The sequence below is a fragment of the Apodemus sylvaticus genome, chromosome 22 (genome assembly GCF_947179515.1).
Source record: "Apodemus sylvaticus chromosome 22, mApoSyl1.1, whole genome shotgun sequence".
Lineage (NCBI taxonomy): Eukaryota > Metazoa > Chordata > Mammalia > Rodentia > Muridae > Apodemus > Apodemus sylvaticus.
The window spans coordinates 44,539,249-44,554,657 of NC_067493.1; the positions used below are offsets into that span (position 1 = coordinate 44,539,249).

At 49.7% G+C, this 15,409-nt stretch overlaps 2 protein-coding genes across 2 annotated transcripts in view; both read right to left on the reverse strand.

Annotated features, from left to right (window-relative positions):
* The window catches only part of Dnah10 (dynein axonemal heavy chain 10), a 120,109-nt gene extending 110,927 nt beyond the window's left edge, over window positions 1-9,182 (reverse strand). The window contains exons 1-6 of the mRNA XM_052167903.1: window positions 8,966-9,182; window positions 7,592-7,672; window positions 4,251-4,351; window positions 3,014-3,122; window positions 1,546-1,661; window positions 744-957 (exon numbers count right to left, since the gene is read on the reverse strand). Of these exons, the coding sequence (XP_052023863.1) occupies window positions 744-957; window positions 1,546-1,661; window positions 3,014-3,122; window positions 4,251-4,351; window positions 7,592-7,672; window positions 8,966-9,182 (838 nt within the window). The remainder of the gene's footprint in view (window positions 1-743; window positions 958-1,545; window positions 1,662-3,013; window positions 3,123-4,250; window positions 4,352-7,591; window positions 7,673-8,965) is intronic.
* A 703-nt stretch (window positions 9,183-9,885) lies between these two features.
* Atp6v0a2 (ATPase H+ transporting V0 subunit a2) overlaps window positions 9,886-15,409 on the reverse strand; it is a 32,141-nt gene continuing 26,617 nt past the window's right edge. The window contains exons 18-20 of the mRNA XM_052167567.1: window positions 15,190-15,307; window positions 14,313-14,484; window positions 9,886-12,510 (exon numbers count right to left, since the gene is read on the reverse strand). Of these exons, the coding sequence (XP_052023527.1) occupies window positions 12,405-12,510; window positions 14,313-14,484; window positions 15,190-15,307 (396 nt within the window). The 3' untranslated portion in view covers window positions 9,886-12,404. The remainder of the gene's footprint in view (window positions 12,511-14,312; window positions 14,485-15,189; window positions 15,308-15,409) is intronic.

Here is a 15,409-nt window from a genome sequence, read left to right on the forward strand (position 1 = left end):
AACAAGAATTCGCAGGCCTGAGATGTGGTTCAGCAGGTAGAGCCAGTACTTAGAATGTACATGGCGCAGGGTCCAACCCCCAGCTCTGTATGATTGCAGCCCTGCAGCTCACAGGTGCGACCTTAGCCCGTGGGAAGTAGAGGATCAGGAGGATCAGAAATTGAAAGTCACCCTCGGCTATGTGGCACAGATCTGGGCCTACAAGACACCCTGTCTCAAAAAAAAAAAAAAAAAAAAAAAAGATATGAAATGGCTCAGTGGAGAAGAGCACTGGGCGCTTTTCCAGAGGCCCTGAATTCGATTCCCAGCACCCATATGGTGGGTCATAGCAGCCTATAACTCCAGTTCCAGAGTATCCAGCACCTTCTTCTGTCCTCTGCAGGCACTGAGTGTATATATACGTGCAAACCCCCAGACACAGAAAATAATGTTAAAAAGATCATAAACTGTTAGGAATTGGTGGCACGTGCCTTTAGTCCCAGCACTTGGGAGACAAAGGCAGATATAGATCTGTGAGTTCAGATAGAGTTCCTACACAGCCTGGGCTACATGGAGAAACCCTGTGTCAAAAAACAAAAACAAAAACAGAAACAAAACAAAACAAACAAACAAGCAACAAAAACAAAACAAACAAAATCACAAAATGAAACAAAATGAAATTAAGAAGCCTTCAAACTTTGGCTTGGCCTTCCGAGGTTGAGTTAAGTTCTCTGAGAACGGGGAGGCGGGGAGGCGGGACAGACCTTCGAGCTGCTGCATGGTCCTTTGAATGTTGTTGGCGAATTTCTGAAGATTCATTAGGAACTCGTCACGGATCAGTTGGACGCTGTGGTACTCCATTGACTCCCCGGGTATGCCCGCCAACTCTGGTATTTCATAAGAAGAAAACTCCGGGGTCTCCGCTCCCTGGCCCGACTCCGATTTGTGCTGGTTGAAGGATAGCGCGGGCATGAAAACCTGTAGATGCGCAATGTGACACAGTTACCCTGCTCAGGGTCTCCGGCTGTCTGTTCAATTGATAGATGTGCAAGTTGGTCCCAGCCTGCAATCCCAGCCTTCAGGAAGCTGAGGCAGGAGGATTGCAGTTTGAGGCAGCCTGGGCTGGCTATTGAGACCAGAAGGATTTTGATACAAAAAAAGGTTGCAGATGATGTCTGGATCTGCAGGTTATGTGACAGATGTCCGCTTAAAAGAATTGTTTCACTCTGAGGATATTTTACAAGCAACAGCTCAATTGGCTTAAGCAATGACTCTGTTCTCAGAAGTTGCAAGATTAAAAGATGTCACCCAGAGGCCTGGTGGGGCAGGAGCCGACCTGTGATCCCAGCACATGACAGGCAGGTGCCAGAGAACTACCCAGGACTTCAAAGCCAGGCTGGTCTACAAAGTGAATGCCAGGCCAGCCAGGGCTGTGAAGACCCTGTCCCCAAACAAACATGTGTTAAGTGAATGAGCACCCAAACGGAGCTAGTGAGATCTCCAGCCCTTCTCGGGAAGCAGCCACCGTCCCCGAGACGCCAGGGTCTCTGGAGGATCCCCGGTCACCTGACAGATGACGTCCTTCAGGAACTTGAGCACATGAGAGTTGATGACGCCGTACTCCATGGTCTCTGGCATGATCTCCATAGCCTCCTTCATGTCGGTGGCTTCTGAGATGGCATCTAAACAGAAACACACCCTGAGCGTCCTGCAGGGGGTGGTGGGGATGTTCCGAGGTGTCCTGGGAGTCTCTCCTTCCTGAGAGAGGCTCTGGTCTCAAAGTCAGAGGACAAGACAGGCTAACCTGGATCGAAACAAGCCCTGGGCAAACGAGATGTCAGTAGACTACGCTGAACTTTTGAGTTGTCGGGAGTTTTTAAAGACCGTGGGAGTTGTAAAATTGTCCTGTGTTTTACATTACAATATTGGCAAGGGGTCTCAGGGACAAGAAATTGATAGCTTATATTTTAGTTACTTATTTATTTACTTTTCTTTCTTTTTCTGTTTTTTTTTTTGTTTTCTTTTTTAAAAAGATTTATTTATTATTATATGTAAGTACACTGTAGCTGTCTTCAGACACACCAGAAGAGGGCATCAGATCCATTGCAGATGGTTGTGAGCCACCATGTGGTTGCTGAGATTTGAACTCAGGACCTTCAGAAGAGCAGTCAGAGCTCTTAACCGCTGAGCCACCTCTCCCACCCTCAGTTTTTCCTTTAACAATTTATTTATGTTATTTATATGAGTACACTGTAGCTGTCTTCACTGTAGCTATCAGAAGAGGGCATCCCATTACAGATGGTTGTGAGCCACCATGTGGTTGCTGGGAGTTGAACTCAGGCCCTCTGGAAGAACAGTCAGTGCTCTTAACCACTGAGCCATCTCTCTAGCACTGAAAGGTTATATTAAAAAGATGTATTTAGGGGCTGAAGAGATGACTTCGCCAGCAACAACACTCGCTGTTCTTGCAGAAGATTTGAGTTCAGTTCCCAGCAACCATCTCACAGGGAGGCTCACAACCATCTGCAGCTCCAGTGCTAGGAGACCCCATACCCACTTCGGATGTCTAAGGGCACCAGGCATGCATGCGGTACACCTAAACACGCATACACATAAAATAAGAGAAATACAAATTAAAATACGCATACAGCTTCTCTCCAGGGCTGAAGAGATGGCTTGGAAGTCAAAGGCCTTACCACCTAGGTGTGAAGACCAGGGTTAGGATCCCATGTAAATGCCAGGTGGAAATGGTGGCTCTTGATTCTGGCCTTTGGGGGTAGAGAAAGAGGATGGACTCCCAGAGCAAGGTAGTGAGACTGGCCACACCAACCAGCTTTGAGTTTGATTGAAAGACTCTGTGGGCTGCGGTGGTAAATACCTCCCAGCAACACTCCACACCCACACACAGAACAAACAAATAAACAGACTGTACTCATGAAGAATGCCCCCTGACACACACACACACACACACACACACACACACACACACACAGAGAGAGAGAGAGAGAGAGAGAGAGAGAAAGCATGAAGGTACCTTTTGAGCTTCTGAGGAAGAAAACCACATTCTGTTCCAGAAACTCCTCGGAAAGAGAGTTGAGGCCCACGTGCAGTTCCAGCCTGTTGACGATGCGTTTCACAGTTTTCTGAAACAGACAGGATGTCATTGGGCCGGCAGGTGGGTGCTCAGTAGAATGCATACGTCTCTAACGTGGAGGACCTCTACGGTGGCCACAGAGAGATAATTCACACTCAGAGCCCTGACCCTGAGCCTGCATCTTCTACTAACCAGGCAGTGCAGTGACAACTGTGGCATACTGAGCAGAGAGGCTGACTGGGAGCAGGGTGGGGCAGGGGTGGGGCGAAACAGGACTGGGGCAGGCCCACGGAAAGAAACTAGCTACCTCTGGGTAGCTGGTTTGTTGTTTCAGGGACTTCGGTGACGGGAATTACGGTTATGTCTTTGGAGAGAGGGATACCCATATAATTATCTTCTTTTCAAAGATTTATTTATTGGGGTCAGAGAGATGGCTCAGGGGTCAAGAGTACTGGCTGCTCTTCTAGAGGACCTGGATGCAGTTTCCAGAGCCAACATGGTGGTTCACAACCATCTGCAACCCCAGTTCTAGGGTTTCTGACCCCCCCCCCATCTTCTGACCTCTGAAGGTTTGCATGTAGTGCAGAGTCATAAAATAACAAAATGGGAGCTGGAGAGATGGCTCAGTGGTTAAGAGCACTGACTGCTCTTCCAGAGGTCCTGAGTTCAATTCCCAGCAACCACATGGTGGCTCACAACCATCTGTAATGGGATCCGACTTCCTCTTCTGGAATGTTGGAAGACAGCTACAGGGTACTTACATAAAATCTTTACAAAAACAAACAAATCTTTACAAATCAAAACAAAACAAAATGGAATTTGAGTAGATAAAGGAAGGTTTGGGGCTTTTAAAGATTTATATATATTTATGTATATGAGTGCTTTGCGTGCATGTCTGTGTACCACGTGTGTGCCACTATATTGGGTCCCTCCTTTCTCTATCAGCCTTAACTCCTAGTAGGACGGCTTTTTCCCCCCTCCCCCCTTCCCCCCCCCCCCCCCCCCGCGCATCCCTCAGCCAGTCAAAATGAATCTAAAGGTTTTCTGGGAAATCGGAACACAGGATCTGAAATCTCTACTCTAATGCGCTGTGTCCCTTGCATGCCCTGTGCCTGTCTCCCTGTCCTGAGAGGTCCCCCAAGCCACTCTCGCGAGGACGATAGGGAGCAGGGCGCACCTTGCCGTACAGTCTGCTGTACGTCTCTATGTCTGGCTCTTCGTCTTCCATGTCAAACAGGGAGGGAGTCATGGAGTCGCTTCTCAGCTTTGAGAACTTGACTGAAAAACACAACATACTGTGTGAGTTGTGATGGCCAGAAAGAAGGCTTCCCAGCACCCAGACGCCTTGTTATGACAGCTCCTGACCTCTCCATAGTCTTGACGTGTCACATGCCATGGGACACGTCAAAGGTCAGGAACACAGCAATCACAGCAGGCCACACATCCAAAAATCCTCCAGTGTGACCCACAGGTCTGTGGTGTGGGTGTTGGCTGTGGTGCCTAGTATGTAACATCTCTGACTTTTTTTTTAACCTTACAAGGGGTTTATGAGTAAGAGTCACAAGCGCAGGGGTGTAATTCTGCAGAAGACACTTGTTTAGTATGTACAAAGGCCCTGGGTTCTATCCAACTCAGCACAACAAATAGCCAGGTGTGGTGCGACAGACCTGCCACCCACTTCAGAGCTGGAGACGGGAGGATCAGGAGTTCAAAGTCATCTTAGGTCACATAGAGTTCATATCTATGTACCCTGGGCTCATAGCCTGGAGTATATGAAATCTTGTCTCAAAAATATATATAGAGAAGCTGAAAAGATGGCTCAGAGATTAGGAGCATTTGCTGTTCTTCCAGGGGACCTGGATTTGGTTTCCAGAACCTACACTGCAGCTGACAACAGACTGTAACTCCAGTTTCTGGTGCTCTGGTGCCCTCTTCTGGCCTCTATAGGTACTGCAGGCAAAAGGTACACATGCACGCTGGCAAACAAACCGCTGGACCGCATAAAACAGAGTGATCTTCTTAAGAAATAAAACTAAAAAACAAGAAGAAATCAAAATACTTCAGTCTGTCAACCTCCGCCCCAGGACCCAGGGAGGGTTGGAATCCTCCAGGGGTTCACAGTTCAGTTATGAGAGCTTCAATTGGTCAGGCAATTAATTGCACAGAAGGGTATAGTTTTCCAGACTGACCCCATTCTGTCTGAAAGCACTGTGAATGGAGGGCCGCTTTGGAAGCGACTCCATGGCGGTGGGGGACATTAAAACTCTCTGCTGTCCCCCTTCTCATGCAGAATATAGGACAAGCACCTGTACTTTCACATCCTGGAGAGTCAGGTGACAGCTGTAATAGATGTCAGCATGCCGATTGGCAGAGGAAATGACAGTGCCAATATGAGTTGGGCAGTAGTAACCTCCTGCCCAAAGGACACTCAGGGATGTGTTTAATGGCGCTAGAAAGTCAGTGCCAGCTTGGGTTGAGATGCTGGACGGCTCCATCGGTAACGTGCAGTACGAGTGTGAGGACCCAGCATCCTGTAGAACGCCAGCCGCGAGGCCCATGTGTGTAACCCTGGCCAGCCGTGAGGCCCATGTGTGTAACCCTGGCCAGCCGTGAGGCCCATGTGTGTAACCCTGGCCAGCCGTGAGGCCCATGTGTGCAACCCTGGCCAGCCGTGAGGCCCATGTGTGCAACCCTGGCCAGCCGTGAGGCCCATGTGTGCAACCCTGGCCAGCCGTGAGGCCCATGTGTGTAACCCTGGCCAGCCGTGAGGCCCATGTGTGTAACCCTGGCCAGCCGTGAGGCCCATGTGTGTAACCCTGGCCAGCCGTGAGGCCCATGTGTGTAACCCTGGCCAGCCGTGAGGCCCATGTGTGTAACCCTGGCCAGCCGTGAGGCCCATGTGTGTAACCCTGGCCAGCCGTGAGGCCCATGTGTGTAACCCTGGCCAGCCGTGAGGCCCATGTGTGTAACCCTGGCCAGCCGTGAGGCCCATGTGTGTAACCCTGGCCAGCCGTGAGGCCCATGTGTGTAACCCTGGCCAGCCGTGAGGCCCATGTGTGTAACCCTGGCCAGCCGTGAGGCCCATGTGTGTAACCCTGGCCAGCCGTGAGGCCCATGTGTGTAACCCTGGCCAGCCGTGAGGCCCATGTGTGTAACCCTGGCCATCTGTGAGGCCCATGTGTGTAATCCTGGCTTTGGGGCGGCTGAGGCAGGAGAACCATTGAGACTCACTGGCCAGGGTCGATCAGCTATGCTCCTGGCCAGTAAGAGATCCCAGTTCAGAGAATGAGGTAGACAGTTCCAGAGGAATACCACCTAAGGTCATGTGTGTATGTGAACATACGCCGTCGTATATGCCCACATGTACGTGCAGGTGCATGTGTGTGCAAGTGTGCACACACACCAGTAAAGAAATGGTTAATGCTGAAATGCTGAGGGTTTTTTTTTTTTTTAAACAGGGCTGAGGACCGAACCCAGGGCCTTGCGCTTGCTAGGCAAGCGCTCTACCACTGAGCTAAATCCCCAACCCCTAATGCTAAAGTTTTATCCTATGGGTTTTGTTCATTTGCTTTTTTACAACAGAGTCTCATGTCGCTCAGGCCAGCCTCAAACTCACTATTGAGACCCTGTCTTAAAAAAAAAAAAGAGGAGCTGGAGAGATGGCTCAGTGGTTAAGAGCACCACTGACTACTCTTCAGAAGGTCCTGAGTTCAATTTCCAGCAACCACAAGGTAACTCACAGCCATCTGTAATGACCTCTGGTGCATTCTTCTGGGGTGTCTGAAGACAGCTATAGTGTACTTATATATAATAAATAAATAAATCTTTGAAAATAAAAAAAAATAAAATAAAAACTAAAAAGAAAGGTTGGGTGGTGGTGGAACACACCTTTAATCTCAGCACTTGGGAAGCAGAGGCAGGAGGATCTGAGTTCCAGGACAGCCTGGTCTACAGAGTGAGTTCCAGGACAGCCTGGTCTACAGAGTGAGTTCCAGGACAGCCTGGGCTACACAGTGAAACCCTGTCTCAAAAAAAAGCAAAACAAAGTAAAACATAACAAACAATAAAAAACAAAACAAAGAAAAAAAATAAAGAAGAAAGAAAGAAAACCCTTGCCCCCCAGCCCCCACACCCCGTGCCTCAATCTTTGCCTGGCTAAGAGAAAGGACAATGTGAGTCCAGACAATCAGGGAAGGGACCACCTGACAGCAAAGGAGAGACCGGGGTGTCCACGGGCCAAGGTGTGCCAGAGCCAGCAGTAGCTGAACAAGGCAAGGTGTGGTCCTCCCTGAGAGCAGTGTGGTCCTCCCGGAGAGCCTTCAGAGGGCACTTGGCCCTGGGGGAAACTGTGGCTCTGGGCCCCCTAGACCTGTGAGAGGTGGTATTTCTCTTGTTTTCTGTTGTCTTACTAAGGCTGGGTATGATGAGAACCCAGGTGCCCTTGTGCACAGACCCACCACCAACTCCATAGACTGCCCACGCAGTGGTGGCCTCAGCCCCTCCAAGACACCCACCCACCTGACACTTTTTCAGGGGCCTCTGCTTTCTGAGAGTCAGTCTCCTCTTCCTCTCCATCCTCTTCAAAGATCATGGGAATGTCTTCTTTGTCGAATCATAATGGGGGCGATAATAAAAAATAGAGTTATCCCGTATGAGAGGGTCACACCTTTGCTTTTAGCACAGCCAAAGTGTAGGGAGAAGCCCCGTAGAGGACTCAGACTTCACAGCAAAACCTCACACTGGGTCTAGTAAGGAAGACTTGTGTGTCAATTCAGACAAGGGTGACGTGCACTCTGATTTCAGTTACAATCAGCCTGGAAAAAATACAAGCAAGCATAGAACATGAAAGAGACTTGGTACCTCACACTGTGGTGTGTTTTACAGCACTGGGCACAGCCTAGAAACTGTTCCAATAAGCCCAGCGCGGTGGTGCTAGCCTGTGTTCCCTAGCCTCAGGAGGTGGAGGCAGAGGGTCAGGAGTCCAAGGCTAACCGTCACTAATAGTCCAAGGCCTGTCTGGTTTGTCTCAGAGAACAAAATGAGGGCCAGAAACGACCCGAGGGGGTTGGGGTGGGGACTCTGAGATGAGGCTAAGACACTCATAGAGTGAAGGCACCCAACCAGGTGACCGAGTCAAAGTCGACGACGCAGCCGGGAGGGGATGGTCTGCTGCTGCTAGCCAGAGTCTCTGGAGATTATGAGAAGCTAGGGTCTTAGTGCAGCTTTCTTTCTTTTTTTTTCTGTTCTTGTTTTGTTTGTTTTTTAAAATGTATATAGAATAATCTTAGTATATCCTAGAATCTGTACTTTTATTTGGTTATAATAAAATGGACCTAACTCAGAGGCCCAGGATAACGAGTTCAGGCTCAAAGTTCTATCTGAGAAAGGAAAATGAAGGTTGGGAAGGTTATATTCCTGTGAGGCTGAGGCAGGAGGATTGAGAATATACCTTGGGCTACACAATGAATTCCAGGCCAGCCTGGGCTACTTACTTATGAGACCGCGTTTCACAATATAATAATGAAAAGAAATAGAAATAAGCTATAGCAGAGCCGAGTGTGTCATAACACTGCGTCTCTTCCTCTCTGGCCTCCTTCCTCTCCTCTCCCTGCCCTTCTGGCTTGCTCACTGTGGAGTTTAGGTGATCCTCACTCAAACTTGTTATGGTCCTCGGGTGACCCTCCCGCTGGCTGAAGCTTCTTCCAGGGCCCAAACTCCTGGGCCTCGTCGGTGTGTACGCAACCCTGCACTGTTGAGTTTGAGACCGAGGATGGTAGTGCCCCTCAGAGCACAGATGAGAACTGGAGATGAGGACCTGGGACGTCCTGGGCACGTAGTAGGGCTAAGTGCCAGCAGGGTTCTTGCTGTAGGCTGCTCTATGCTCGCGCTCACCTGGCTCCTCCACCTCCACCTCCTCAGGCACCAGGAGGCGGTAGAAGAACAGCGCGGAGGCGTTGTCCTCATCGCTCGAGTGGTTAAGGAAATGCAGGATGCGGTCCTCCGCCTCGCCGTCGTCGCGGCTCAGCATCTCCTCGAACAACATAGGGTTGCTGAGGTCGAAGGCGGTGTATACGCGGTCGCGCATCCACAGGACCCGCAGGTCGTCCATGGCGCAGACCTGAGCAGAGCAGGGCGCAGAACGGACTGGGCGGGGAGCCGGGAGGCGTCCGTAGCAACGGCGACCCTAGCAACGGGCACCTGGGCAACGGTGCCGGCGCGGGGCTGAGGGCCCAGTTCTGCGGATAGGATTGCTAAGAGGTGCAAGAGAATTGGTAACTGAGACAAGATAAGTGCACGGCTCAGAGGCGGAGCCAGGCAGGACTAGATCGGTTAGCGTCTGTAAGTAAACTTGACACCAACCTACACTTAGTAGGGAAGAAGGAATCTCAGCTGAGACATTACTACCATCAGATTGGCCTGTGGAGCCTTTTCTTGATTCCTAATTTAGGAGGGCGTGGCCCACTGAGGGTGATGCCATCCCTCACAGGTGGGCCTTAGTTGACAGCTGAGCAAGCCAAGGGGAGCAAATTAGCAGTATTCCTCCAAGTCTCTGCTTCAGTTCCCGCTGCTGTGTGCTTCTGCCCTAATGGAGTGTAACCTAGGACAAAGTAGCCTCTTTCCTCCCAAGTTGGTTTTGGTTGGTTTTTTTTTTTTTTTTGTCATAGCAACAGAAACAAGCCAGGTCAGGCAAGCAAGACTGGCCTCAGCCATTGAGGACTGTGAGAACACCTGAGAGGCCCTAGGAAAGGACTCGCTCTTTCTGGCATAGGGGCTTAGGGAACAGGATCACAAGGAAACAAGAAACACCGGCATCTCAAAAATATACATTTATTTTGTCAATAGCAAAAGGAAGTTGAATACTGATAGGCAGATTAGTCCTCCCATGCATCTATCAGTACAGAGCAGTCCTGGCTGTCTCCTGTAGTCTCCACCCCAGGTCCCAGCTCCAGAGTGCAGCCTGATGCATCATCCTGTGGAGTTGCATTGTCTGAGGATGTGTTGGAGCAGCGGCCTGCTGGTGGGCAAAGCATTGGCTCCAAACTTCTTCTTCACAGCATCACGAGAGTCCTTAAGGCCCATCTGGACGGTGTGGCGTGCAAGCAAACTCAGACTCACACCTCCATAGAGAAAGGTGATCCTGGAGCTTGTTTCGTTTTATTTTCCAAAACTTGTTCAAACTCTAAACCACAGCTTGGTGTGCCAGTGCTGTTACCTGTGGATAGTCTGTGTACGGGGCCTGAATGTCACTGCACCCGTGGCCAGCACCGCAGCCCTGCAGTGCCATCTGAGAGCCTAAGGCAAGGCTGTGGCCTGTGCGGGGGCCATTAAAATCTCCAAGCATATAGACCCACTCCAGAACCGAGGCCAGGGGAGGATGTGGGGGAAGGGCATCTGTCCCAGGTCCCATGGAGGGGGGAGTGTGCAGGGGCTCAAAGCCCTGTGCATGCCTCTACTGGCCGGCCAATATATTTCCAGAGGGCTCACGAAAAGAGTGACTTCCATTTATGTAGGGACATTCCATTCATGCTGTGACAAGCTGCAACTGAGAAGTCACTCTTGCTCTGCATTTTGTACCCTGGTAAGAGATGCCAGTAAAAGAGGTCCCATCGCAACTGCCAACAGGACAGTATATGTAGCAGAAACTGTTTGGTTCTTGTCCCTGTGAGCAGTTATCTTGGTGGTGACCAAAGACCCAGGGGGCACAGTAACAAGAGTGGCATGGGGGTGACACCCGATGTCGACACTGGGCGGCTCCCGCTCATCCAGCTGTCAGTGGGCTCGGCATCATGGCTGCTGTGAAGCTGGCGCACCTGGCAGAGGCTGGAGCCTCGCTGCCGTCAGCGCGGACCCCACAGCAGCTGGGGAGACCTGGGTCACTCTCCAGCTGCGGCACAGGCAGCTCAGGCCTCTCAGCAAGCAGCCCTTAAGGGACCCAAGAAGCTGTGAAATTCCGGCTGCCAGAGGCTTGGCTTTTAATGAAAAAGACCTGCCCTCTACCGAGTGGAGCAGGAGGGGCGAGGCACCAACAGGCCTCTGCAGTAGCGTGGAACTCAGAATTTTAAGAGGGCAGAGAGAGATGTGTTAGGTTCTGATATCTCTTTAGGGTACCACATAGCCCAGGCTGGCCTCAAACTTACCAAATAGCCAAGGGAAACCCTGAGCTTCCTGATCCTCCTGCCTCTACCTTTTAAGTCCTTGGAACACCAGTCAGAGACCGCCACACCTGGGCAAAGTGGCTCTGGAGATTGAAACAATCACGCCACACCCCAGCCTCGGATTTATTTCTGAAATACTTAGCCAAAATCACGTAACGTAAAACGTGAAAGTGAACATAATTTAGGAGAATGTGACATGGATGACGTTCTCGGTAGGACTGAGCCAACTTCACTCACAGTGGAGCAGCGTGAGAACGGGTCATTTTACACAGAGATTGTAAAGTAACACGTTAGTGACAGTCAGTTTTCAACTAACCTGAACAGTTTTGGAAATTAAACTGTGGCCATCAGACCTTTATTCAGAATTAGTGCCAAAGTAAAAAATTATATTATTATCAAGTAGAAGCAAGGTCTCTGTGGTAAAATATCTTCATTTACTCTTTGCTATAAAAATACCCATGGCTTTTCACCTGTCTCCCCTGGGTCTTAAGGCTCAGGACAGTCATCTTTGAGAATGCACAATGGCCGTGACTGCTCTGACACAAGGGTGCAGGACAAGCATCTTTAAAAAATATGCAAGCAGGAAAGCCACCCGCCGTGCCATCTGTCCCATTGTCCCCAATTATTAACAGAAGATCGAGCTGTCACGCTGCCCCTTCCTCCCAGGAATTCTGCGAGCATTCAGGGAGAATTCACACCCATTCTTGAGCAGGCAGGGTGAGCGGGGACCTGCTGACGACCCAGCAGTAATGTCTGAAAAAAATCTATGCTTAACTTGAGCTGTTGGAAAATAGTATATGACATCTTGTCAGATGGAATAGCTTCATGTCTCTTTTTAAAGTTGAAAAGGAATCAAGTATCTAAGACCATTTTTAGCTAACTGTTCAGCTGGCTTCTCTCCTCCAATCTTACACTTTAAAAAATAACTTTAAAGTAGCGTTGGCATCAACTTATATTTTCTCATAATAAAAACCAATGAAATTTCTGTGTCCGGAGTGGTGAGTTTTACAAAATCTTCAACGTGAGGGCGAGGTGTATCTTACAGAGCCATGTGGCTGAATCGTAAGGCAATCGACGAAGGTGGAACTTTCCTGTGGTAAATTTTGACTTGAGTGAGCGAATTCTATAACATGATAGTTCTCCGTCGATCAGAGCGCGGGCGGTGCAGCATGCGATCATGCTATGCTGTCTTCACTACTGAACTTGGAGGAGAGGAGACTGAAGGAGAAAGGAACGAATTTGGTGCCGGCACCAACGTAGAATTTGTTTTGAAATTCTACCCTACAAAAAGAAAAATGAACACATATTAAATACCGTGGACTATACCCTGGGACTGTGAGGGACTTAATGTTTCTACACTTCTTTTTTTTGTTTTAAAAGCTGATTTTTTTGTTTAAGATTTATTTATTTATTTCATTTATATGAGTACACTGTCACTGTCTTCAGACACACCAGAGAGGGCATCGGATCCCATCACAGATGGTTGCAAGCCACCATGTGGTTGCTGGGAATTGAACTCAGGACCTTTGGAAGAACAGTCAGTGCTCTTAACCACTGAGCCATCTCTCCATCCCTGTTTCTACACTTCTTAAAAAAAAAAAGGAAGAAAAAACCTTTCCATCTTCCTTGCATTCTTGGCATAAACACGTTCACCTGACCACTCTGCCCCTATCCACTCCGGCCTCCCCACATATCCCGTCTTGCCCACGTGTCACCTCAGCTCTCTGCCCTCTGGCCCCTGCGTGTGTCAGGAAGTCTAGCACATCTCCAGCTCTCATGCACCAGTCACACAGAGGATAAGACAGGGGACTTCCTCCGGAGCCCTTGGGAGGGCTGCTAAGATGGCTCAGCGGTAAAGGCGTCTGACCCCAAGCCTAGCAACTAGAGTTCAACCCCCAGGACTGACACAGTAAACAGATAACTAACCCCTGCAAGCTGACCTTTGACCTCAGAGCAACAAAGAAGGTGACACCTCCCAGTGCCCTCGTGAGAAAAACTGGGAACATATACAAGCCAGGCAAGATGGCACCTGACTTTAATGCCTTTAAACTCAGGAGACAGAGGCAGGCAGATAGATCCCTGTAAGTCTGAGGCCAACTACCTAGTGAGTTCCAGGACAGCCAGAGCTATATAGCGAGACCCTGTTTCAAAACACAAAAACAAGGACTACAACAAAAAGTGGGGACATACACAATTGTTTCACAGAAATTTTCTTTTACTTGTAAGAAAATTGTAATTTGTTTCTGAACTTTAAACCATAGTTAAGCAAGGAGGAGCTAGCCCATCACATGCATTGCATTTAGAAAGGGGTTTTATATACATTTACCTTTTCTTAATGGGTAGAGTTTTAATTTTTCTTAGTTATTTGCACATGCACATACATATGTGTAGATAAACATGCTATAGTACACATGTAACTCTCAGATGACAATTGCTGGACATCAGCTCTCTCCCTCCACGATGTGGGTCAGAGGACTGAACTGATGTCCCAGGCATGGCAGCACACATCGTCACCAACTGAGTCCGCTGCCCAGCTCCCGTTTCCTTTCTTAAAAGATCTGCTCTAGCCGGGTGGTGGTGGCGCACGCCTGTAATTCGAGCACTTGGGAGGCAGAGGCAGATGGATTTCTGAGTTCGAGGCCAGCCTGGTCTACAGAGTGAGTTCCAGGATAGCCAGGGCTACAGAGAAAAACCCTGTCTCGAAAATCCAAAAAAAAAAAAAAAAGCTCTGCTCTATTTTTTTTTGTAGTTTTTTTTGTTATGTTTTGTTTTTCATATTTTATTTTATTTTTTTATTAACATTGCAAATGATTTCCCCTTTTCTGGGTCCCCACTCCCGCAAGTCCCGTAAGCCCTCTTCCGTCCCCCTATTCTTCCATCCACCCCACTCTGCTCTATTTTTAAAGTCTATGTCGTGTACGAGTGGTGCAGGTGCCTGCAGAGTTACTGGCAATCACGACCCCTGCTGCGGTGCTAGCAAGTGAACGTGGGTCCCTCACAAGCACCTTCTAACCACTGAGCCGCCTGTCCAGCCCTCGCTTTCCTTTTTAAAAGTGTGTTCTGAGGACAGGGATCTCACTCACCAGTGAAGCCTTATGGCGTGGAGAAACGCAGAAAGCCCTTCCATGACAAGAAGGATAAAAATGGTCAGAACCGCAAAGAAAGCCATGACAGGCAGCAGCAGCAAGACCCCATAGGTGGTGTCCACACGCAGGCCCACACGCATCAGCATGGCCCACAGCACATCAGAGAGCTCTGCAAAGAAAGCCATTTGGAGCACTCGAGCCCTCTCACCACCCACGTGACAGAAAGAACGACAACCAGTCACTCTATCCCCCAGCAGAGGCCCACCCCCCCCCAGGCCTTCCTCCCTAAAGAGCAACACTCTGAGGAGGCTCCGTCACGCCCTCCTGTTGCTGAGCTCAGGCCAGACCTGGATCGAGCACCCTGTCTGAACCTCACAAGGGACCCGTTGGAAGTCTGGGTCTGCAGTCAGCAGGGCAGCCTCTGCACATTCACTGTCTTGGGACACAGAGGGCTTCCTCTGTCCCCTGTTGGCTACTGCTCTCCTGTGCTACCCAGCTCTGCCATGGGTCCCAGGCTTTGCCACAGAATAGCAAGGCAACACAACGGTAAGCTGTGTGTGAAATGAGTGCAGTCAGCGACTGTTACCTCCAGGCTGGACAAGTGACATGGCCTCTCAGGACTATTTAACTCAGCAGTGCAGTAACAGAGTCGTGCACACGAGAGCTGACCTTCTGAACTCCAGCTTAGTGGCGGCCACACTTGCTTAAACTGGATACTCGGTTCAGTGAGTAAAGCAATTGCTAGGACACAAGTAGGAGCAGGTGACAGAGGAGAGCACCGTGCCAGAGGTCACCAGACCCTCGGTTCCCTCGGTGAACAGGAGTGGTCTGTCACCTACCACCTGCAAAGCTGACACACACAGGGCATACATACGCGCATGCGCCAGGCTGAGTGCCCAGAGCCTCAGGTAGGACGCAGTGTTGGAGATGCAACCAAGGCAGTACTCGATGGAGTGGATGGCCTGCGTCATCAGAATCTCCCCGAAGTTAAACTGAGGAACAACAGAGAACACTACACACCACACTACAAAACGGCTCCACCCTGAGTCCCTGGCTGGCCTCTCGGGCAGAGCATGCTGGGAGCTAAAAACAGC